Source organism: Xenopus laevis, chromosome 4L, assembly GCF_017654675.1.
Source record: "Xenopus laevis strain J_2021 chromosome 4L, Xenopus_laevis_v10.1, whole genome shotgun sequence".
Taxonomy (NCBI): domain Eukaryota; kingdom Metazoa; phylum Chordata; class Amphibia; order Anura; family Pipidae; genus Xenopus; species Xenopus laevis.
This window is the reverse complement of record NC_054377.1, coordinates 130823172-130848430: the sequence shown is the minus strand read 5'-3', so window position 1 is coordinate 130848430 and position 25259 is coordinate 130823172. Positions and strand designations below refer to the sequence as shown.

The 25259-nt window shown below is 35.9% G+C and overlaps 1 protein-coding gene across 5 annotated transcripts in view; it reads left to right on the top strand.

Annotated features, from left to right (window-relative positions):
* rad18.L (RAD18, E3 ubiquitin protein ligase L homeolog) overlaps positions 1 to 25259 on the top strand; it is a 195883-nt gene that overhangs the window by 71899 nt on the left and 98725 nt on the right. For all 5 annotated transcript variants that reach the window (XM_041590812.1, XM_041590810.1, XM_041590807.1 and 2 more), the window contains 2 exons: positions 10343 to 10453; positions 21374 to 21536. In XM_041590812.1, coding sequence (XP_041446746.1) covers positions 10343 to 10453; positions 21374 to 21536 — 274 coding nt within the window. The remainder of the gene's footprint in view (positions 1 to 10342; positions 10454 to 21373; positions 21537 to 25259) is intronic.

Genomic DNA, 25259 nt, shown 5'->3' with positions numbered 1-25259 from the left:
AGGTCCCAAGCATTCTGTGTTTTTTTTACATTTTTACTATGCTTTTGAAAAATGCATAAAAACTGCCTGTGTGTAAGAGCCCTTGCTCTTCCTTTTTCACTAATTAATTTGTTTTTGCTATTTAGACTTTTATTAATTTGTTTATTATTGGCTCATTTGTTATTGAACAATATCATTGTTTGTTAAGAGATAGTCATGTTAATTTAGAGCATAAATTAGGATGTTATTAAAAAGACTTTGCTTAATGGCTTTATCATTGATAGTCTGAATTTCTGATGTTCTGGTGGAACGGTTTTTTGTTCTCTTGTCACCTTGTAGCCTTCACACTCTCATTATGTAATCTTGGCATATTATTTAAATAAATAATGAATAAAGTACCCCCTCTGGTAAAATATAAGGATTATGACCATATAAAAAATGAGGCCGAATGCTAAACGTCATGGATCTCCGAGGTGATTTTTAATATCCTCCTATTTTGCAACAGGGAGTACTTTATTTATTTTAATACACGTTTCAGTGAGTCATGTGACAGAAATGACATCACTAAGCTTTGATTACAACAAGGGATGCACCGAATCCAGGATTCGGTTCGGAATTCGGCCTTTTTCAGCAGGATTCAGATTTGGCCGAATCAAATCCGAATTGTAATTTGCATATGTAAATTATGGACGGGGAGGGAAATCGTGTGACTTTTTTTCACAAAACAAGGAAGTAAAAAATTTTTTCCCCTTCCCACCCCTAATTTACATATGCAAATTCGGATTTAGTTTGGTATTTAGCTGAATCGTTCGCAACGGATTTGGGGGTTCGGCCGAATCCAAAATAGTGGATTCGGTGCATCGCTAATTATAACCAATGACATCACTAAGCAACGTTTATAAGGATATAATTTACAGGATATTCATGGCGCTGGTGTATAATATATATATATATGTGTATATATACTGTATATGTATATATATGTATATATATATATATATATGTATGTATACAAAAAGAAATAGCAGCAGCACTCACGCTTTACAGCAAGTTCAGCGGTGCACGTCCCTTGGGGATTCCGGTCAGTCCTCCACAATCTAGAAACGTAGTAACGGACAGCACTCGCTTGTAATGCTCGAAGGTTTCTTTATATCAAATCGTAAAAAATGACATCACCATATGTGTGCACATATAAAACGCGACGTTTCGAGCCTACATAGTCTCTTTATCAAGCCATGTGTAGCAATGGTATCAAGAACAAACACAATCCATGTGAGTATTTAAGGATCATCAAAGGAAGTGACATAGCAACATATTCATTATCCTCTGTACAGGGTTGATACAATGTATACTGAGCACTGGCTGAATTAAATACACAATACATGTAGAAACAGATATAGCTACAAAAATAGATATAAATTGTAATCCTTATTAAGACCTGCTGGATGAAGTGAATTTAATTTTTTAATCCACCATACTTCCCGTTGTTTGAGCCTAAATTCACGGTCTCCTCCCCTGACTAATGGGGGCACACGGATATCACAACACAAGTTTACCATTAAATTGGGAAACATTGCTTTACCATTGTCACGTCATTTCAAAGAAAAGGGCCATACTGTGGATCAACTACGGTTCATGGTACTAGAACATGTGCCCCCAGGGGAGGAGACCGTGAACTTAGGCTCAAACAACGGGAAGTATGGTGGTTTAAAATATTAAATTCACTTCATCCTTCATCTTAATAAGGATTACAATTTATATTTATTTTTGTAGCTATATCTGTTTCTACATGTATTGTGTATTTAATTCAGCCAGTGCTTTTTTGGATGTACTGGTCTATAGAGAAGGAGGGCTACAAACTAAATTATATTCTAAACCTATTGACTGAAATCAGATTTTACACTTTGATAGCAATCACCCTACGCACACCAAGCATTCGATACCAATCAGCCAGTTAACACGGGTTCATAGATTGGTTCGTGACCCAGTGATTAGGGATGTCCAAATTAAACAAATGAGACACAAATTTAAAAAGAGGGGGTATCCATTACAAGTATTGGATAAAGCTGAAAAGGCCATAGGACAGTCAAAATCTAAAAAAGTGAAGGGCCCTAGAATTACCTTTGTTACACAATACGGTGGGCTATCTAGACAAATAAATGGCATCCTACAGAAACATTGGCCGATTCTATGTAGAGCCTATCCTACAGTGAGGGAATTTATCTCCCCTCCACTGATATCGTACAAAAGAGGAAAAACCATAGGGTCCAAATTAAGTCTTCAGTGCCAAAAGATAAACCAGTCGCAAGCACATTTTTGGGACAACGCAACAGTGGCATGTATCCTTGCCTTGATTGCAAACAGTGCAGACGTGATTAAAGGCAAATCTTTTTTACATCCAGGTACGGGAGATTCCATTCAAATTAGGGGATACCACACCTGCTTATCACAATTTGTGGTGTATGCAATAGTTTGCCCATGTGGTATGATCTATGTTGGGGAAACTATCCAAAAGGTCAAATCACAGATATCACAACACAAGTCTACCATTAAATTGGGAAACATTGCTTTACCATTGCCACGTCATTTCAAAGAAAAGGGCCATACTATGGATCAACTACGGTTCATGGTACTAGAACATGTGCCCCCATTAGTCAGGGGAGGAGGCCGTGAACTTAGGCTCAAACAACGGGAAGTATGGTGGATTAAAAGATTAAATTCACTTCATCCAGCAGGTCTTAATAAGGATTACAATTTATATCTATTTTTGTAGCTATATCTGTTTCTACATGTATTGTGTATTTAATTCAGCCAGTGCTCAGTATACATTGTATCAACCCTGTACAGAGGATAATGAATATGTTGCTATGTCACTTCCTTTGATGATCCTTAAATACTCACATGGATTGTGTTTGTTCTTGATACCATTGCTACACATGGCTTGATAAAGAGCCTATGTAGGCTCGAAACGTCGCGTTTTATATGTGCACACATATGGTGATGTCATTTTTTTACGATTTGATATAAAGAAACCTTTGAGCATTACAAGCGAGTGCTGTCCGTTACTACGTATATATATATATATATATATATATATATATATATATATATATATATATATATATATATATATATATAAATTTTAAACATTAACTGCAAAGTCCCCAATCTCACCAGCCAATTATGCCACTCCGTGAGCTGTAATGCTTTTGGCATTGGGATGGCTAAAAGTTAATGTTGTATGTTATTGAACATAATTTTAGAATTATATCCGGCTGCCAGAAAGGAAAGCACTCAATAACATCTAATTAGATTGTAAGCTTGTGAACAGGATCCTCTATTACTATATGTATTCTGTAACCCTTTGTTAAATGATTCTAACAAGAATGTCTCTCTCCCATCCTTTGCGGCTTGCTTTGCTTATGTGTGACTGCTTTGGGTACTTGCTGCATGGGGGGATGCCGAGGGTAGCAAGTAAAATAATTTCCTAATCTCCATTAATGTCCTGCTGAGCAATGTCTTAATAGTAATGATTTTATAATGGTAGCATTATTACTGGATGTCCCTACTGAATGCAGTTTTCCGGTTTGCGGTGCTGCTTAAATCTGTGGTGCTTCTAGGAGAAGAAATAAATCACTAAAAAGCTGCAATTGTATGGGGAAAAAAACACTCGCCAAGGAACTATAAATTGTATCTGTAAATATGTAATAATGTTTGGAGTGATTCAGAAGGCTTTAAAGTTTTATCCTATACCACATTTTACTAGCATTTATATTGATAAAACAAAAATGAGCCGTCGGGTAACATTATGCTTATTATAATACACAAAATCCATGAATATCTTGTAAATTATATCCTTATAAATGGTGAGTTCTGATGTCATCAGTTATAAACGCTGAGTTCTGATGTCATTTATCCCTAAAACTTGTGTATTATAATAAATAAAGTACCCCCAGTTGCAAAATATGAGGATATTAGAAGTTACCTCGGAGTTCCATGACCCGTATAAAAACACTCGGCCTTCGGCCTCGTGTTTTTATATGGTCATGAAACTCCTCGGTAACTTATAACATCCTTATATTTTACAAGAGGGGGTACTTTATTCACTATATACTTGTATAATCGGATGCAAGATTTGTTTGTAGAGAGAATATTCCTAGAATGAGTTTGACAGTCGCTGTCGAAGCACAGGAAGCATTCAAGGACTTCAGATACATCTGTTTGTAGTAAAACTCCTGATCACCCCAAATAAGTCTTCCTGCACTGAGAGATTTAAAAAGCAGGATGGTAAACCTTTGGGTCTACACACATATGTATATATTTATAACTTATTGTTTGAGCCACCTGCAGGTTCATCCAGTTTTCAGTTTTTTCTTTTAACATAGTCAGCAGGTTGAGGAATTGACGCAGCACTTTTTCACTAATAATGACTATAGCTTGCCATGAAAATTGTGAATTTGGATAAGGGATCATAAAGCCATAATGGACATTGTTTATTGGCAGGCTTTAAATTTATTTTGCTTAAAACAGTAAGCTATGAGACCATTCTAGACCCATTTTATAGAATTCTCAGGACCCAAGGCTTGCTGAGTCCGGGGATGTCAAAATTTGGAACTGTGCAATAACATTTTCGTTAGTGGAAAATAAGACTTCTGGTAAAAAAAAGAAGTTTGAGAGGAGAGACCCCTCAACCCACTCTAACAGCTTTCATCATTTTAGCATTCTCTGGATTTGGAATTAAGTTTTGTGGTGACCCATGTCTGGGTTTTTTTGGTGGTCAGGGTATCTGGATGCCAGAAAATAGGTGCCATTCATGCATATAAATGTTGCAGTGGGGGATTCGTGACTGACACTTCATTTCTTGATTTTGAATTTTTTTTTTATCGTTTTTTCTGTGTTTAACGCGCATTTAAACACAGGTTAGATTGCAAATAAATGCATTCCCTAATTGATTCCATTATGTTCTCCCTGATTGTACTCATGAGTGTTCTGAGTTGCATTTTACTCCATTTGCGTTTTATTGATTTTGCTTCTATGCTGCATGTTGCATTTTCTTGCGATTGACGCCGTTCAGCTAACAATAAAGCAGAGAATTGTGTTTGGAACAGTAATAACTCACTTAATTTAAACACAATATATGCTTTTTTTTGCACTCAACATGTGGTTGGCCCCTTCAGACTGAGTTGCCAGCTAATCTGCCGGAGCATGAACCCAGATCAGCCAGATATCTATTGGGAAGGTTTACAAATTGTGCATTAATGCATTCCTCTCCTGATTGGCACAATTAGGTTCCTATTATGATCTGGTGATTGGCCTTGGGGACCAAATGATTGGATCAGCCCAATTTAACCAAAAATGTAGGTAGGCAAAAATGGGCAAATATGTGCTTGTTAGGTGACCTAGCCAATTGAGTGCATCTTAAAGGGGTTGTTCACCTTTAAAACTCTTAGTATGATGTAGAGAGTGATATTCTGCAACAGTTTGCTATTGATTTTTATTTTTTAAGTTATTTAGTTTTTTATTTAGCAGCTCTCCAGTTTGCAGTGTTATCAGTCTGGTTGCTAGGGCCAAATGACCCTAGCAACCATGCATTGATTTGAATAAGAGACAGGAATATGAATAGCAGAGGGCCTAAATAGACAGATGAATAATAAAAAGTATCATTAACATAAATGTGTAGCCTTAAAGAGCATTTGTTTTAGATGTAGAAGTGCGAGGTGTTAGAGCATTTGTTTTAGAAAGTGGAAGTGCGATATCCTCGCAATTAGTGGAGGATATTTCGATGAATCATTTTAACCACATCTATTCTATGAGTATAATGTCAGACTGGAGTTGTAACAGAGACTGCAAAATTGTACTGTCCTGATTTATCTATTACCCATCTCAAATTATTTTCTAATAGATTAATATTGATGAATGGGGGCCTGTTAAACAAAGTCCCTGGTGTTGTGATCATGTTTTATTAGCACTCTTTCTAATTTTACATTTATTACTCTTGGGTGAAAATTGTAGCCAAAGAAATACACTATATATATTTCCTTTTTTCCCACATGGTTCCATATTTGGAACTGGTTGAGTGCACATAGTTTTGAATCTGGAGTTGACGGTTGGGGATAAGTTCTGGTTTGGAGTGGGACTTTAGGATTCACAATTTTTTTCTTTTGAAGTATTAATGATATCATAGTTGGGATGACGTACTATGTATTCTTTTATTATTACAGAGAAAAAGTAAATCCATTTGAAAAAATTTATTGTTTGATTAAAATGCAGTCTATGGGAGATGTTGTTCCTGTAATTCGGAAATTTCTGGGGTTTCCAGATAACGGATTCCATACCTGTATATGTTAAGGGAAAGGAGACAGAATGCCTTTGTGTTTCATCTTGCCCACTCCTTATGAATACAGTATAAATTTACTCTTGGGGCGGTAACAATGGTCCAGCAATTTAACCTAGGCTGGAAGTCAGAAAAATATAATGTATTTTTAGAGAGGGATTGCTTATAGTTAATATTTAGAGTTGATGTATTAATTACATTGAGAATATGACAATAAAACCAATGCAAATAACCTTTGTGGAATTATGCTATATCTTTTTTTTAACAATTTCCAGTTCAGGAATACGTGATAAGAGGTGATGCTTTAAAGTAATAAGGAATTATGTTATGTCTTATGTTGAAAACTGTCATTCTGTAAAAAATATTTAAATAGAATCCTTGCAACATGATCTTGACAAACTGGCAATCTGGGCAGCTAAGTGACAAATGAGATTCATTGTTGATTTAAAGTCATGCACCTGGGATGTAAAAATATCCAAGCCACTTATACCCTTAATGGGACTGCACTAGGCAAATCCATTATGGAAAAGGACCTTGAAGTCCTTGTAGATGATAAACTTGGCTGTAGCAAACAATGCCAGTCAGCAGCATCAAGGGCAAATAAGGTCTTGAGCTGTATTAAAAGGGACACTGATTCGTGGGAGGAGGGGGTCATTCTTCCACTGTATAGAGCACTGGTAAGGCTCCATATAGAATATGCCATACCGTTTTGGTCTCCATCTCTCAAACAGGACATTATTGAATTAGAGAGGGTACAGAGAAGGGCAACTAAGCTGGTAAAAGGTATTGAAAGTCTTAGCTATGAGGAAAGACTGGCCAAATTGGGGATGTTCACACTAGAGAACAGTAACATAAAAAAATGAAATAGTTAAAAATAATAAAAATGTTATAGTGTTGCCCTGCACTACTAAAACTGGTGTGTTTGCTTCAGAAACACTACTATTGTTTATATAAATAAGCTGCTGTGTAGCTGGGGGGCAGCCATTCAAAGGGGAAAAGACTCAAGTTACACAGCAGATAAGCTCTGAAGAACATAATGGTGTTATCTGTTATCAACTAATTATCCTGTGCCGTACAGCCTTTTTTCAATATCCGCCATTGCTACTAAGCAGCTTGTTTATATGAACTATAGTAGTGTTTCTGAAGCAAACACATCAGTTTTACCAGTGCAGGGCACATGATATTTTCATTACTTTAAAACACTTTAATTTTTTGGTGTTACTGTTCCTTTTATGGGTGATATGATAACTATGTATAAATATATAAGGGGATCATATAATAATCTCTCTAATGCTTTATTTACCAGTAGGTCTTTCCAGCTGACGCAAGGTCACCCATTCCGATTAGAAGAAAGCCCACCTAAATATTTCAATGGGGTTTTCTACAGTAAGAGCTGTGAATATTTGAAATTCTCTCCCTGAATCAGTTGTACAGGCTGATACATTAGATGGCATTAAAAAGGGGTTGGATGGCTTTTTAGCAAGTGAGGGAATACAGGGTTATGTGAGATAGCTCATAGTACAAGTTGATCCAGGGACTAGTCCCATTGCCCTCTTGGAGTTTTCTGTGCCCTCGTGGAATTTTTTCCCCCTCTGAAATTGGAGAGGCTTCAGATGGGCTTTTTTTTTGCCTTCCTCTGGATCAACTGACAGGCAGGGTAAAATAGAGTTAAAAGGTTAAACTTGATGGATGTGTTTCTTTTTTCAGTCTAACTTACTATGGTACTATATATAAAGCAAAAGTATTAAGACATTCACATAAGCAAAGAACTTTATCCATAGTTTAATATTTCCCAATTCAGATGACTGCTGAGAGAACCTCAAAGCCTGCAAGTTCATCTCATCCCCTGCGCTTTTATCCTAGTGTTTAAAGAATAAGCCATTCACAAAATGAATATATAATTATACTTTAAAGAATGTTGTCAAGGATAAAAGGTATTCACTTCCATATGCCGAAACCTATAAAAATTTTAAAGCAGAAATGAGTCCGTGCTTAACTGGTGGATAGAGAAGGGCAAAATCTATACAGTATTTAATAATATATATACACATTCACACCTCTAATAGAATTAGGATTAATCAGTGAATATTAAAATTGTTATTCTATTTATTGTAATGTCTATACAGGACATGAATAGTAAAAAACAATGCTTGTATTTTTGGATTTTTCTTAATGGAAAAATATGATGAAATGTTAAAAGCCTTTCAACCGTATTGACCTATTTCTGAAGCAGAAAGCACAAAATATGAGTACAGTGTATGCTTCCGCTGCAGATCTACAAATGGTAGTGTTCTAATGGAGTATGAGTCATGAAATTTCATAATGCAGGTCACTGATGTTGAAGTATATGTGCTATGGTTGAACATGATGAACAGATATTTTTCTTTTTTACAAATAAGTAATTTTGACTTTTTGTAGGTTGTGTAACCTTGCTATGAATTAAGGCTGCCTAAACCAATAACTAATATATACAAATATTCGGAGGTGCTCCAACCCAAATGCCAGTTCCCATCTAACAAAATTCACAATCGAGTGCGAAATTATTATTTGACTTTATAACTTTCGTGTGCTCACCCAGTTACTCGGCAGGTTCAGGTGCTCACGCTCAATTCATCAAAGTATTGTTGCAGGTCACTCATGGATCCGAATTGGTGGTCTGGGTGCAGCGCCCCGAACCCAAAGCAAGGGGAGGCCAACCAAACTTTAGAAGAATGACGTACATCAGTATCGGGGAAATAAAGCTGTTTTTAATCTTCACCACTGTCTGACAGTCTGTAAAGTGTGCATCATTCTTTTGAAGTTTGGTCTGCCTAAACCAATGCTGTATCACAAAGTGGGGTGTAAGCCTCAACACTTTAGTTAAGGTGCAAAGGAAAAACATACTTTCTGTTGTGTGCGCTAATAAACGTTAAATGTTTAATACTAAGTATGCATATATGCTAGTTTAAAGGAGTGGTTTACCTTTAAAGTGGACCTGTCATCTACACTTAAAAAGTCCTTTGCAAATTAAACATGAAACACAACTTATTTTTTTCATTAAAACATCCATACCTGTTATATCTCAGCTGACAATCAAATATTATCTGCCCTGTCTCTATGCCTGAGTTATAGAGGTGGGACAGTCAATTACTTTCACTTTCCATTCAGCACTTCCTACGTCATTGCACTTCTTACATTGCCCCTTCCCTCCCCAGGCCCTATACTTATGTAGGACACTTTGTATGGGCATTAGGTTCCCCATTCTCGTGCTTACACAAGATTTTGGGGTGACACACAATTTATCTAAATAATAGTGTCCACAAAATGGCTGCTGCCTGCTTGGTATGATAGTGTAATTCCAAAAGTGAAGAAGACACAATTTAAATAATAAATATAGTGCAAGTAAATTTTATTTTGCTCAACTAACACGATAAAAAAGAATTTGGAATTGTTTCTTGGGGTGACAGGTCCCCTTTAAGGTAATTTTTAGTATGTAAGAGTGGCTAATGCTAAGCAACTTTTCAATTGGTCTTCATCGTGTATTTTTTTATTGTTTTTTAATTTTATTTCCCTTTTTCTTCTGACTCTCTCCATATTTAAAATGGTGGTCACTGACCCCATCTAAAAAACAACTGCTCTATAATGCTACAAATTTATTGTTATTGCTACTTTTATTTTTTTCTCCTATTCATATTCCTGTATTTTGTTAAAATCAATTCATGGTTGCTAGGGTAATTTGGACCCTAGGTTGCTGGAATTGCAAAATGAATAGCTGCTGAATAAAAAGCTAAATAACTAAAAAAAAACACAAGTAATAGAAAATGAAAACCAGTTGACAAGTGTCTCAGAATATCATTCCCTATATCATACTCAAAGTTAACATAAAGGTGAACAACCCCTTTAAGTTTTTAGTTGATGGTTTCAGCAATTTTTCATATTCATTTTGTCCTAATGTTGCCATAGCCTGCATTTAGTAATTACAGTATAACTCGCTGTTCAGTATGAGCTGTTAAATGTGTACAGTGTATAAACAGTGTCATTGTTTTTCAGGAGCAAAGCACAAAAATGAATTCCAGCAGCTTGTTGATCAGGTGAAGGGCCGATGGAAGAGGTTGAACAAAAAAGTGAAATCAGAGCCTGAAGATGGGCAGAGCAGTGCTGGTAAGTTGCCAATAATAATGAATCCACAGAAAACCAGTTGCCTATTAAAGCACATGCTAGGGATTTTAAAACACATTAGTAAATAGCGCTCCTCCAGTAGACTTATGAGTTGAAATCTGCTTTTTACAACAGCAAACAGATTTTTTTTTTTTATGATAAAAAGACATAAAATACTGGAAACATGACATGATATAAAATGACTCCCATCTTTCTCCCCTCCAATCAGTCTTAAACTTTGCTACAAGGACCCCAACTAAAATCCTTAGTGTGGCTGCCTGTTAATCAAAGGATCGCATATAAAACCCTTCTACTAACATTCAAAGCCCTTCATTCCTCTGCTCCTCAATACATTTCTTCTCTTGTCTCTATACGTTCCTGGTCGTCTTCTCCGCTCTTCTCAGAGCCACCTTCTCTTCACACCATCCACATCCACTCATCTCAAACCCTTCTATCTTGCTGCTCCTTACCTCTGGAATTCCATCCCTGAATTCCTCCGTAAGGAATCCTCTCTTAATCTCTTCAAGAAAAAGCTACCTTTATGTGAGCCTCCTATCCACTTAGACTGTAAGCTCTATGGGACAGGGACCACCTTTCCACTATGTCTCTTCCCACATAGCACTTAAGCTCTTTGTCCTATGATTCTGTATATATTTATTATGTGATCTGTCTCCCCCATGTATACTTTTATATAGATTGTACTTTTATGCACTTTACAGCCCTGCAGCTCCTTAACAGCGCTTTACAAATAAAGTTATACATACATAAATAAAATGGAAAATGCTTTTTAATTGGTGGAACTATGAAAATATGGGTAAAATATAGGAAAATGTCAAATCAGGCAAACATGGATTTGGGGTTTGGCTGTACAGTCCTGTCCAGTGTGCTGTATGACAATGAAGACTAGACAAAACCTGCATCTAAAAATAAACACAACTGATCAAATTTAACTCAACACATTTTTTTTTTAAATCATTCAACTGAAAAACAAATCTTTTACTTCAAACCAACTTTAATGACCCATTTTTAAGAAACATCAGTATGTTCTTCTCATGACCCAATTGTGTGGGAATAAGCTCTAGTGAGCCAGTGACATGTAAATGATGAATAGTTTCTGTAATGCACTGCGTGGGTTCAACTGTTTGTTGTCCAGACTCATGTTGAAGCTCAGTCACTGATTTCCTGTTATTCGACTCTTTTATGGCTTTTTTTCAGAACTAGTCCATTCACTACAGTTCTTTCCTTTCATGGCCGCTTAGTTTTCTGTCTGATGCACAGTAGGGCAGCACTTTCCATTTCCTTATGAATTGTCTGTATTGTTGCTGTTCCATCACTATCTGTTGGTGATAATAAAGACCAGCCAAAGGGCATGATGGGCAAACCAAGTTCATTTTGTGTCTCTTACTGTACGGTGAATATCAAAGCATGTAACAGAAGACATCAATTCATCTACGTGTAGTGGCTACTGCTGACCTTTATTTGAAGAATAATGGGTCACTAGGACAAATGAAAACTAAATTCTTACTACCATATCATCAAAAACCTGACCTGAAAATAGCGTGCTCTCTATCTAAAGAAAATGTCAATACTTGCCATTTGTAGTATGGACATTTGCCTTGTATCTTTCTTTTTCCTCTCTATCTGGATTATCGTCTGTTATTGACTATAACTTCAGTACTCTTCAATATATTTTTTTTTAAAGAGTATCAATTGCTTGTAGTGCTTTTAGTACTTTCAAAAAGTTGTCACTCTTATCTATCCATGTGCAAATTGTGGATTGAGTTTGATTATACTTCGGACGTGTTTGTTTTTTTTTTGTTTCAGCAAAGTTGCATGGAATTACCAATATTCCCTGTTTATATTTGCATTTGACTCCATACCGTTTACCAATCCGACCATCAGGATTTGAAAAATTATATATATAATATATGGTGTTTTTGCCATAGCACAAACAATGGATGAAGCTCTCTTAGTAAAATGAATTACCCCATAAGAATATTATTATTATATGAGTCTGTTTTACATGAAGTCAGCTATTCACAGTTCTCGTTTTTCGATATAGATTTGCTTAAAAAACATCTAACAAATACTTTGCCTCCATGCGTCTAAAACAAGCGTATATATCATGAATTATAATTAAACGTCAGTTTAAGCTTCCAGTGATTTACAAAAAGCAGGTGCAAGAAATGCCCCCTTAACTAAAGAGGAATTCTCATTAGCAGTAAAAACCTTAAGATAGGGCAAAGGTCTAAGGACAGATGCTTTCACCATTTCCTGCTTTAATGGATTATAAGAAGCCACAAATACAACGATGACTGGGGAAGGTATTTATTGGGAGGCTTGAGGCCCACCATGCTGCTCTAAAACACAAACGAGCCCAATCTCCCTCCTATATTCTGATATAATTAAAACCCTCTCCAATATCAATGAAACATTAATATAGAACTATGATTATTTGTTCGGTAGGTTGCTGAAGAACCATTCTCCTGGAGAGGTAGAATAAACATTATTAAGATGGACAGACTCATCCAGTTTCAGTACTTATTCCAAACACACCCTACCTTCCTTCTGCTAGGGCTATTTTAAAATTAATTTTGGGTACACAGAAACACCAGAATCGGGTACTTTGTTTCATTTTCCACTGAAAATAAGGGGATATTTTTTATGTGGTGTAAAAAACAGTAAAATAATTTGCCAGGCATCGCCATGTGAAAATGGGATAATATTTACGATCTGGTTCTTTGAGCAACTTCTGCTAGAACTTACTTACAAATAGCAATGATGCTATAGCGAAAGCTCGTATCTCCTTGAGATGAAATATGACAAATAATCCTTCAGTTCTTGATTGGTTTAAAAGAATACATGAAATCTGCAGTACAGAACTTAATTTGAATTTTGTCGTACTGTGCATGTCCTTAGCTTTTATAGATATGATACATGAGAACTAACATGTGGCACTGTTCTCTTATTATTGCATGAACACATCTGATAAAAAAAGACTACTAACTCTCGAAAATTATTATACGAATCTTTGTTATGCAGAGATCTACAGTTATTTGTATGTCTTCCTGCTTTTCTTGTCTGTCTTTTTATACCTTAAAGAAAAACCAAACCCTAAAAATGAATATGGCTAAAAATGTCATATTTTATATACTGAATCAGCAGAAAAGAAGATGGGGAGTTACTTGGGGCATCTTTGGAGCAGGTCTGGATTGGGAGTCAAAATAGGCCCAGGCATTACAAGTACAGAGAAGCCCAATGAGCTCCCAACCAGCCCACTAAATAGTGACTTTCTATGGCATCTTACGGCAGCCCACAGTTTGCCAGTCCGGGCCTGGTTTGGAGACACAGATCTTTACTGCTAAAGGGCTGTGGTTGCCTTGGGCTGGTACAGAAACCCAAAACATAATGTACAACATTTCGAGCTACTTCTTTAGTTAAGCTTTAGTTCTCCTTTAAAAGTTTCAATTATGTTTGAATCACCTTGCTGTATGTTTGCTTTGTTGGGATCATTTTTTATTTGAAGATCTGATAAATTTTGTTTTCTGCCCTGTTAAGAGACTTGTTAGAAAGGCAATGGTTTTACAAATGTGTTTTGTTTTGGCTTTGATGTCCTCCATAGCCAAGAACCATGAAAACAAATTGTGTGTACTAGATTAGCTGTCATTTTATGTGCAAGCCCATTTTTTATTTTATGAATTGTATTGAAAGGGGAGTGGCTGCTGAGTGTGTTCTGTTCGCTTGAAGCTTCTTTAAATTAATTGTGAGAATTTTGCTAATAAGGAGGTTCAGGTCAATCTAAGCTACAAAATTCTGCCTTGCGTGTGTTATTTCACATTTTTCCACAAACAATGTCAAGTTGTAAATCTCTAGTTGATTAAAGCAAGGTGTCTGCGATTTCTGGAAGTTGTTTTGTTCAAGGGTTATTATTCTAAAGCTTATCTGCAGAGAGAATCAGCCCAAGGCACAATTTAAGTTGCCAGTTGTACTGAAACTAATTTTCTCTCTACCTGTTTATCAGTCATTATAACTGCAGTGATAAAAACAAAAAGTAATAATAAAAACAAAAATTGCACATGGTCCAAATTGAGATAATATTTTATCATTATTGGTGAAAACCAATTCTATTGGGTTTAATTAATGTTTAAATGATTTTTAAGTAAAATAAAGATATCTGGCAAACCCAGGTTCTGATTCTCGAAAACAGGTCCCATAACTGCTCAAGCTACATTTCTTCTTAAAAACTTTAATAAGAGCAATGGTATATGGAGATTGGAAAAAAAATAAAAAATTAGAATCTTACTTTTTGCTGACTCAATCAAATCTGTTTGTAGCACATCTACTTGATGTTCATAATGTGGATTGAAAGAACTGACAGTGTTTCGAGGAAGAGCGTTGATCATAAGTGCACTCCGTAACTCTTTGTTTACTTTATGTACCAGTAACAACAGAATATATAATTATTTGTGAACGCTTGTAAATATCATGTTTTTTTCTTAAGAAACTCCAATATAATTTTTAAGAATTGTCATCTCACAGCACAAAAGGCTTCTAATCATTGTCCAGTTAGGGTGTAGAACTCATTTTTCCATAGTAAGTTTCATATAACATATTTAAAACACAGTAATGTTTAGGGATGCACTGAATCCAGGATTCGGTTCAGGATTCTGCCTTTTTCAGCAAGATTTGGCTTCGGCCTTATCCTTGTGCCCGTCTGAACCGAATCCCAATCCTAATTTGCATATGTAAATTAGGGGTGGGTAGGGAAGTCAAAAAAGAAGAATTTTTTTCCACTTTTTCCTTTCCTGCCCCTAATTTGCATATGCAAATTCGGATTTTGTCCGGTATTCGGCTGAATCTTTCACCAAGGATTCGGCCGAATCCCAAATAGTGGATTCGGTGCATCCCTAGTAATTTTATAAGGTTATAGTTTCTTAAAAAACTGAAATAAATTTACGACTCCCTTCAAACCTATATGATATAAAAAAATAAAATAAAAAAAATAAACACTTTCTTTTGCAAGATGCTGCCATGAAATGTATTATTTGCAGTTGCTGGTCAAACATATAATCTATTATTGCATAGTTGTTCTTGTATCCTCAAGGCAAACATTCTCATAAATATCACCCCCAGCATTAGCCATACATATTATTCTAGACAATATCTTCTGTATGATACCATGCCTGTGCATTTCACGCTCAATATTTTTAGTCGGATCCTGAAAACAAATGAATTACTGTCACTGGTAAATACAGGTCACCAGAATCTGGTACAGTATTTGAAACTGTTCTCCCCTACCCCCAAAATATATTTCTGTGAAGGTATCTAGTATTCCAGAAATACAGCAAGCCTTTCTCCAAGTAATTTCTTCAAAACCGACTTCTAATTAAAGTTCACAGAGCTCATAATAAAAAAACAATCCTGCTCTTATTTTTTTTGGTTTCTTAAAACATCACAAATGTTACATACAATTCCTAAAATGGGGGGTAAACGAGGAAAAGAACATCTATTTACATAAATTGTTTGATTGCTGCCATTACACACGGATTTGCCATTCAATATTTCTACAAAACACTTAAAACTTTTATTCTAGGTCACTGTCCTTTCACGCAGCAAACCAGTAGGTTCTACCTGTAGACCAGTTGCTGCAAATTGCTAGGCCTGTAGTAAAGTTTGCACTTTTATTGCATTACCAATTTTCCAAATTTGTTAGTGATGGCAGCTGAATGGATGGGGCAATTTCTTATTTATCTGGTTCCTGTATGCAGCTGTACAAACCCTTTAGCACATGTCTGGATTCTTCTTCTGGATTTGCCAACAAGGTAGGGTCTCCTTCTCAAGTAACTGGTTTGACCATTTCTTTACTGGCAGTGTCGATGGTAAATCCAGCAGAGGCATTGTTCCACAAACATATTAGAGCTCAAAATTGCATCATAGTTTAAAAGCTTTCAAGAATATTTGTATTCTGTAGCAGGTGCCAGTTGTGTTCTTTTTAGAAACCTACTGTAGCCAACAGAACAATCATTTGAATACAATTATTCCATATTGAACTTTGTATTACAACCATGTCTTCCAGCAATAGCAAAGTAATTAGAGTAGGAAATAACTGCTGTAATCAGCTAGGATCTGAAGATCTGAATGTAAATGTTCTTAATAGACCCATAAGTGATTTGTGTAAATGTCTTGGGGTCTGTTTCAGCTGCACTTAAGCGTGCTGCGCGTACAGATTCATAATATTTAATACGTTCTTGTAACAATTTGGAAAAACTTAAAGCTGCAAAACTACGATAGTTATGGGCAATTTAAAGGGATCCTGTTATCGGAAAACATGGTTTTTTTTCAAAACACGTTTTTTTTTCAAAACACATCAGTTAATAGTGCTACTCCAGCAGAATTCTGCACTGAAATCCATTTCTCAAAAGAACAAACAGATTTTTTTTTTATATTCAATTTTGATATCTGACATGGGGCTAGACATTTTGTCAATTTCCCAGCTGCCCCCGGTCATGTGACTTGTGCCTGCACTTTAGGAGAGAACTGCTTTCTGGCAGGCTGCTGTTTTTCCTTCTCAATGTAACTGAATGTGTCTCAGTGGGACATGGGTTTTTACTATTGAGTGCTGTTCTTAGATCTACCAGGCAGCTGTTATCTTGTGTTAGGGAGCTGCTATCTGGTTACCTTCCCATTGTTCTTTTGTTTGGCTGCTGGGGGGAAAAAGGTAGGTGGTGATATCACTCTAACTTGCAGTACAGCAGTAAAGAGTGAGTGAAGTTTATCAGAGCACAAGTCACATGACTTGGGGCAGCTGGGAATTTGACAATATGTCTAGCCCCATGTCAGATTTCAAAATTGAATATAAAAAAAATCTGCTCTTTTGAGAAATGGATTTCGGTGCAGAATTCTGCTGGAGCAGCACTATTAACTGATTCATTTTGAAATTGTTTTTTCCCCCATGACAGAGTCCCTTTAAAGTTCACGCAAACTAGAAACTGCTTCTCTTTAAAGGGTAACAGTGATTTAGTTGTAATTGAACAAATTTGTTTCACGAGTCGTTTTTATAAGTAGTTTTGTGCTTTATGTACAGTTAAATATTTGTCCATTAACCCAAAATTCAGACTGAATGAACTAGTTGGACAAAAATGTCATGTTGAAGGAGCATAGACAACATTTTCAGATTAACTGTAGCAGAAATATAGTACAGGTATGGGACCCGTTATCCGGAAAAACTTTATCCAAAAAGCTCCGGATTACAGGAAGTTCCATTTTATCAGAATAATACTAATTTTAAAAAGTGATTTCCTTTTTCTCTGTAATAATAAAACAGTAGCTTGTACTTGATCCAAACTAAGATATAATGAATCCTTATTGGAAGTAAAACCAGACTATGGGGTTTATTTAATGTTTAATTGATGTTTAAGTAGACTTACGATATGAAGATCCAGATTACGGACACATCTGTTATCTGGAAAGCCCCAGGTCCTGAGCATTCTAGATTACAGGTCCCATACATGTACAGGCGTGGGATCTGAAAAACTGTTATGCAGAAAGCTCTGAATTACCAGAAGGCCATCTCCCAAAGGCTCCTTTATAAGGAAATAAGTATATAAATGTTTCCTTTTTCTCTGTACCGGTATGGGATCCGTTATCCAGAAATCTGTTATCCAGAAAGCTCCAAATTAAGGAAAGACTTTTTCCCATAGACTCCATTTTATCCAAATAATCTAACTTTTTAAAAGATTGAAAATACTAATTTTAAAAAGTGATTTCCTTTTTCTCTGTAATAAAAAAACAGTGCATTGTAATTGATCCAAACTAAGATATAATTAATCATTATTGGAAGCAAAACCAGTCTATTGGGTTTATTTAGGGGCCAATTCATTAACTTCGAGTGAAGGAAAAGAAGAAAAAAAACTTTGAATTTTGAATTGTTTTTTTGGCTACTTCGACCTTCGACTACGACTTTGACTTCGAATCGAAGGATTCAAACTAAAAATCGTTCGACTATTCGACCATTCGATAGTCGAAGTACTGTCTCTTTAAGAAAAAACTTCGACCCCCTAGTTCGCCTCCTAAAAGCTACCGAACCCAATGTTAGCCTATGGGGAAGGTCCCCATAGGCTTGCCTAACTTTTTTTGGTCGAAGGACAATCCTTCGATCATTGGATTAAAACCCTTCGAATCGTTCGATTCAAAGGATTTAATAGTTAATCGCAGTATTTGCGCAAAATCCTTCGACTTCGATATTCGAAGTTGAAGGATTTTCAGTCCCCAGTCGAATATCGAGGGTTAATTAACCCTCATATTCGACCCTTGATGAATTTGCCCCTTAATGTTTAAATGGTTTTCTAGTAGACTTAAGGTATGAAGATCCAAATTACAGAAAGATCCATTATCCGGAAAACCCCAGGTCCCAACCATTCTGGATAACCGGTCCCATACCTGTAGTAATAAAACAGTACCATGTACTTGATCCTAATTAAGACTTATTGGAAGCAAAACAATCCTATTGGGATTATTTAATGTTTAAATTATTTTTTAAGTAGATGTAAAGTATGATGATCCAACTTACATGAAGATCCCTTATCTGCAAAATTCCACATCCGAGCATTCTTGATAATAATTCCCATACACTACAGTACATACAGTAGTACCTGATGTAAATGAGAGCCCAAACTGAAAATTGTATTAGCAATCATAATTAATAAATCAATAGAATTTTTGAGTGTACATACAACATACTGTATCTCAAGAACTATACGCTTTTTAGTGTAAATTTCTTAAATTCCTATTATTTGATAATCTTGTTGAGCCATAAACTGTGCACCTTTAAATTAAAAACAATATTCAGCCAAAAATATGACCCAGTCACCACCCCTTGTTCAAAGATCGTGTCCTTAGGTGCCATGAAAAAATTCCAGCTGCTGAAAGATGTTAAGGAACAGGAAAAGTATTGCTTTTTTATGATTAACTGTGGCTCTTTGCTGTGAAATACAACCTATTACTTTCTGTGTGGTCTCACATTCATATAAGACCACACAGACTTACACCTGACAAAGGCGACAATTGTGTAATGTTTGGAAAATCAAACTCTACTACAGTTTTTACATGTAAGTTGCACCTTTACGATCCATTCTGTGTAGGATCCAGAAACTGGAACTGATTTTTCTTTTCACATTTCTTTGGTTTCACATGCACTTCAGTCTAGATCTTAGTCTTTAGTGTAAAATTGATTTATTGACAACAGCCAATAATTTTGTGTATCAATATTCCCAGGGCTCCTTGTCTCCTGCCATTTGACAAACCTACCACTGATGTATCTTTTTGTCTCTCTGCTCAGAGTCTGGAGGAGAATAAGCTTATTTATTATTAAATTTTCCCAAAAATTTGCTTTGCAGGAAAAAAATTAGATTTTCATGATTTTTTTTGGATTTTTCATATGATTTTCACAATTTTTTTCACCAGAAAACTTTGGGGTATTACACTAAACCCAGCGCACATCAAAAAATCATTGGGACTTCTCCCATTGACTTATATGCAACCTTGACAGATCTGAGATGCCTGATTTTCAGATTCTGACTTTTCCAGCCTCGGGGTTTAATAAATTCCGAAAAAATTTGTGATTTTTTTTAAAAGCTGATTTTATTATTAAAAAAATCATGAATTTTGCGTGACTTTTACATTCAGAGTTTAGTAAATAACTCCCCAAGAATTTCATTTGGAAGAGATGCTTTTAGAAATTACAACTCATCTACAGCATTGTCAGTATTCTCACACGGAAATGAGACTTTCAGTTGACTATCAGGCAATGGATCATTAGTTACAATGATTAGTTATCATTAGTCTCCACCTTATCTGTGTAAAAGGTGGCATTTCATGGCATAAACCATTTACAAGCTTGTACAGTTGGTTATGAAGAAGAATTCGTTTTTGAAAAACTATACAGTAAACACCCTTTTTTACGTTTTTCAAGGGAACCTGAAAAAAATAGTGTAAAATCTTCGAAAAATGTAATAACAGGGAAATGTATTATGCATTATATATTAGGGATGCACTGAATCCAGGATTCAGCCTTTTTCAGCAGGATTCGGCCGAATCCTTCTCCCCAGCCGAACCAAAGGGAGGGGAGAGTAAATCTCGAGACTTTTTGTCACAAAACAAGGAAGTAAAACATGTTTTCCCCTTCCTACCCCTAATTTGCATATGCAAATTAGGATTCAGTTCAGTATTTGCCCAAATCTTTAGTGGAGGATTCGGGGGTTCGGCCGAATCCAAAATAGTGGATTTGGTGCATGCCTATTATATATTGGTGGGACCTCAGATAAACAATGAAAACTTTTTGGAAAATTTTAAATCAGGAGATGTAAAATTGAGGTTTTACTGTTTTACTATAACATTTTAGTAGGGCCATGGTGAATATTTTAAGCTGCTGATGGATAAAACCACTTTAATTATAAAGTCAGAATTATTCAAAGCTAATGGTGCATTTAACCCATTCAGTGACTTTCCAGCATGTCGAGTTGGACTGTTCATTTCCAGGCAGCTCGGAAATAAAATGACGGCTTGTTTTAATGCTTAAGACATGTTAATTGATCAGCGATGTCTGAAAGCTTGCACTGAGACACGTTTAATGGCTTTGTTGTTAAGAAGGCAGGTAAATTAAAGTAAAAAACCTTTAAACTTGTATCGACATGAATAACAATCTATTAAATAACATATTTAGGGCAATAAATATTTTCAATAAGTAGATCTATATGTTAATATATATATTGTTGTATTCTGCTGTTTCATAATTCCATGAGTGGTAGGGGGGTGTGATGACTATAAATGACCCAGTTGGACCACCTAAATATAAGGCATAGCTCTTCTTTTTTTGTTTTTCCTTTTTGCTCATGAAACTAAATACTGTGTTCCACTTCTCTTTAGAAAATGACCAACAACAAGAGCATGTAGCACTTAATAGTGCACATAGCCAAGAGCATAATCGCCTACAGGAACAGGACAATCCCCTTGTGCAGACAGACAACCTGATAGTATACAACAATTCAGAATTTACTGAATTTCCAGGGTCTCCTCAATCTGCAGTGAGGTAAGTGCCTCAATCAAACCCATTTTATTTGTGATTTCTTCTACTGCATATGGTTGAGCGCATTATAACACCATGGAAACACTGGGTATATCCTGCTTGTCTTATGTACAACTACAGAAAAAGAACTGTTCCAATGTTTCTCTACTCAGGGAAGGAATCAGAAGCCTTAAATAACTTTTGTCTTTCCTGAGCAAAGCGATATAAGAACAATTCTCTCTCTAACTTCTGACGTGGTGCCAACTGGATCATAATTGGACTAGACAGTGTCATTGCTATATTAGCACTGTACATTTTTCCTAATATATTAGAATCATAAAAAAATATTTATGTTAAGTTATTTAGGATTTTCCCCAAGTGTAATGCAACTAAAAGTGACTGCAACTTTCTGTTTAATCCTAATGATTTTATATACGAACCAGAGAACAATTGATGGTTCTCTTCAAAGTGAAAGACTTGATCAAGCTTTGGTTGCTAGGGCCATTTATCTCGGCAATTTATTACCGGTTTAATCTATAGATCAAATAAATAAACACATTGACTGAAGACCAGTGACAAATTGGCTTAATTCCTGAAAGCAACATACAATTGACATGACTGGCAATAAAGTTACTATGTGCCAACCACAAAGTTTCCACTTTTCCAGATTCCACTCAAATGAAATTGACCAGTAATATGCAGCTCCAGAATGACCAATGGCAGGGAAGGGATTAATCAAATGAAAGGATTAGAAACCAGCAATGCATGCTGCTTCTAGACTTTTTAGAGTGCTGATGCTGAGTCAGTGTAAAGTTTATTCTCAGATATTCCAAATGATACATTTAAATGTGGCAGATATATATGTATGAACACTTGCACCCATTGATTTTCACTAAAATGCTATGTGCTTCTACTGTCTCCCTGAAGGGACATTTTTGTGACACTTTTGAACAGGCATTTCATAGACAAGGTCTTGATTTCACTTTTAGGGGCAGATTTATCAATGGTCGAAGTGAATCGAATTTTCGAAGTAAAAAAATTTGAAATTCAAAGTAAATTTTAGACTTCGACCTTCGATTCGAAGAAAAAATCGTTCTACTATTCGACCATTCAATAATCGAAGTACTGTCTGTGTAAAAAAAGTTCGACTTCAATATTTCGCCAACTTAAACCTGCCGAATTGCTATTTAGCCTATGGGGGACCTCCTGTGTGTTTTGCTAAGTTTATTGTACGATAAAATAGTTTGTATCGTTCGATTTGGAGTATGATCGTACTACAATCGGAATACGATCATACGATGTATAAAATCTTTTGAATTTGAATGTCGGACGATTCTATTCGATGGTCGAATTTCAAAGTTTTTTCTACTTTGAAATTCGACCCTTGATAAATCTGCCCCTTAATGTATTTTTATAAATGGGATAAATTTAGCTGATGTCCTCTATCAAATATTTATATAATATCCAAATTTCTAATGCCAAACTGGGAGAACAAAGATATTGACAACACATTGCTTAGCAAACAGTATACAGGGCTGGTAAGCAGGAAAAGTTACTGGGGGGTGCCTAACAACTTGGCAACCTTCCCCAATGATTTTACAATTTCTTCTTCTTTAGTTTTAACTTTTCAAAGAAGGCCTGCAAACTAGTAGTAGCAAATATCATACTAGTTCTCTCATATATAACATTTCTGCAGGAAGTGCAAGTTGAGATGTCAACAAACATATAAACATATGAACCTTGCACCCATGACTATTGAGAATAGTTACAATTACAGTTTTCTCTGTATAACTTGTTGTTGCAGCAACTACACCTTAATTTATTATGTAGAATGGTAACTTTTTGATGTCTTACAGCTTATTTAAAGGGCATGTAAAGGCAAATAAAATCCTATTTTTACTTTCTTTAATGAAAAAGAAACCTATCTCCAATATACTTTCATTAAAAAATGTGTACCGTTTTTATAAGAAACCCAACTGTATGCAGTGAAATTCTCCCTTCATTTACTGCTGTGGATAGGAATTGTCAGACGGTCCCTAACTGCTGAGCAGGGAAACAATCATACTTATGAACAGCAGGGGGAGCCCCCGCCTTACTTCCCAGCCATGCAGAACTCAAGCAGCTTTGTTTATGACGATCCCTAAGCAGCCCAGACCCCACTGAGCATGTGCACAGTCTTAGTCTTGCAAAGATGTTTAACAAAGTTGCAAGATGGTGACCCCCTGTAGCCAACTTTGAAAGCATAAATTATTTGTTTGATTAGGCTTGTGGTGCAGTAAATTCATGTTTATATTTAGTATACAAAATACAGCATTTCTAGCCTTATTCTATTTTAGACTTTAGATGCCCTTAAAGGGGTTGTTCACCTTTGAGATAACTTTTAGTATGACATAGAGAGAGATATTCTGAGATAATCTGCATATTTGTTTTAATTTTTTTTATTATTGAAGGTTTTTGAGTTATTTAGCTTTTTATTCAGCAGCTCTTCAATTTGCATTTTAAGCAATCTGGTAACTAGGGCCCAAATTACCCTAGCACTGATTTGAATAAGAGACTGGAATATGAGTGGGACTGAATAGAAGAATCAGTAATAAAAAGTAACTATACATGTGTGGCAACAACGCCCATTTGAAAGCTGCAAAGAATCAGAAGAAAAAGACAAATAACTATAAAACTGTAAAAAAATAAATAATGAAAAGTTGCTTCGAATTGGTCGTTCTATAAAATTATAAAAGTTACTTTAAAGGTGAACCACCCCTTTAAGCTTATTTAAAAAGCTCTAAAAAGAACATGGATGCATTCTCCAGGACACTGTGTTTGCTTCAAACATTCTACTTATTTTACACCTTTTCCCTGGAATTACATTTTCATTTGTGTTGTCATTTTCTCATCAATTTTGTTTTAAGTCTTCACACTGTAGTGAGTGTTGAATGAAAGCATGCGTGGATGCAAAGATTAAGGGAAATTTCACTGAATCTCCTTCCTTTCTGTGTTTTGCCATCACTTACCACATCCTGGGGAAACATTCTTATTGCTTTTTGTAGTTTTATGTTAAGTCAACAACTGTCCATTGGAAAACAGATGTTTCTATAAGGCAGCAAGCATTGTCAGCTGGATGGCTTTCAAAACAGAATTCTGTAATGTAATAGTTGGAGTGTGTCATATATCACATACATCTGTTCCCATCCCTAACTTATTCAATAACCTTTTACAACTGTAGAAATCAACATTTAAAGGGAAACTGAAGCCTCTTAAAGGGAAAATGTACCACTTTTTGACTTGGGCTTATTCATTAGGGCTTGTGTTACATAAACACTACCTGAACTTCAAAAACGGAATATAATTATATTTCCATACACAGACATTACTGATTCCACAGACTGGAATTAAACCATGATACTCTGTCTGTGAGCTCACTGGGACCAGTCCCCACCCCCCTAAAGGTGGCCATAGATGCAAAGATCCGCTCGTTTGGCCACATCGCCAAACGAGCGGATTTTTCCCCGATATGCCATTAACAAACATGGCTATATTGGGGGTAATCTGATTGTTCGGGTGTAAGGCCGAACGATCCGATTACGATGTGCCGTGGGCTCCGGCGGGATCGGTCGGGTCAAAATCAAACCTGACCGATCGACCAAACGACCGATCTCCGCCGGACGAAAGATGTCGGCACACGCCACACACGATCCGAAAATCGTATGAATCCTCGATTCGTACGATAGGATCTGTGTGTCTATGGCCACC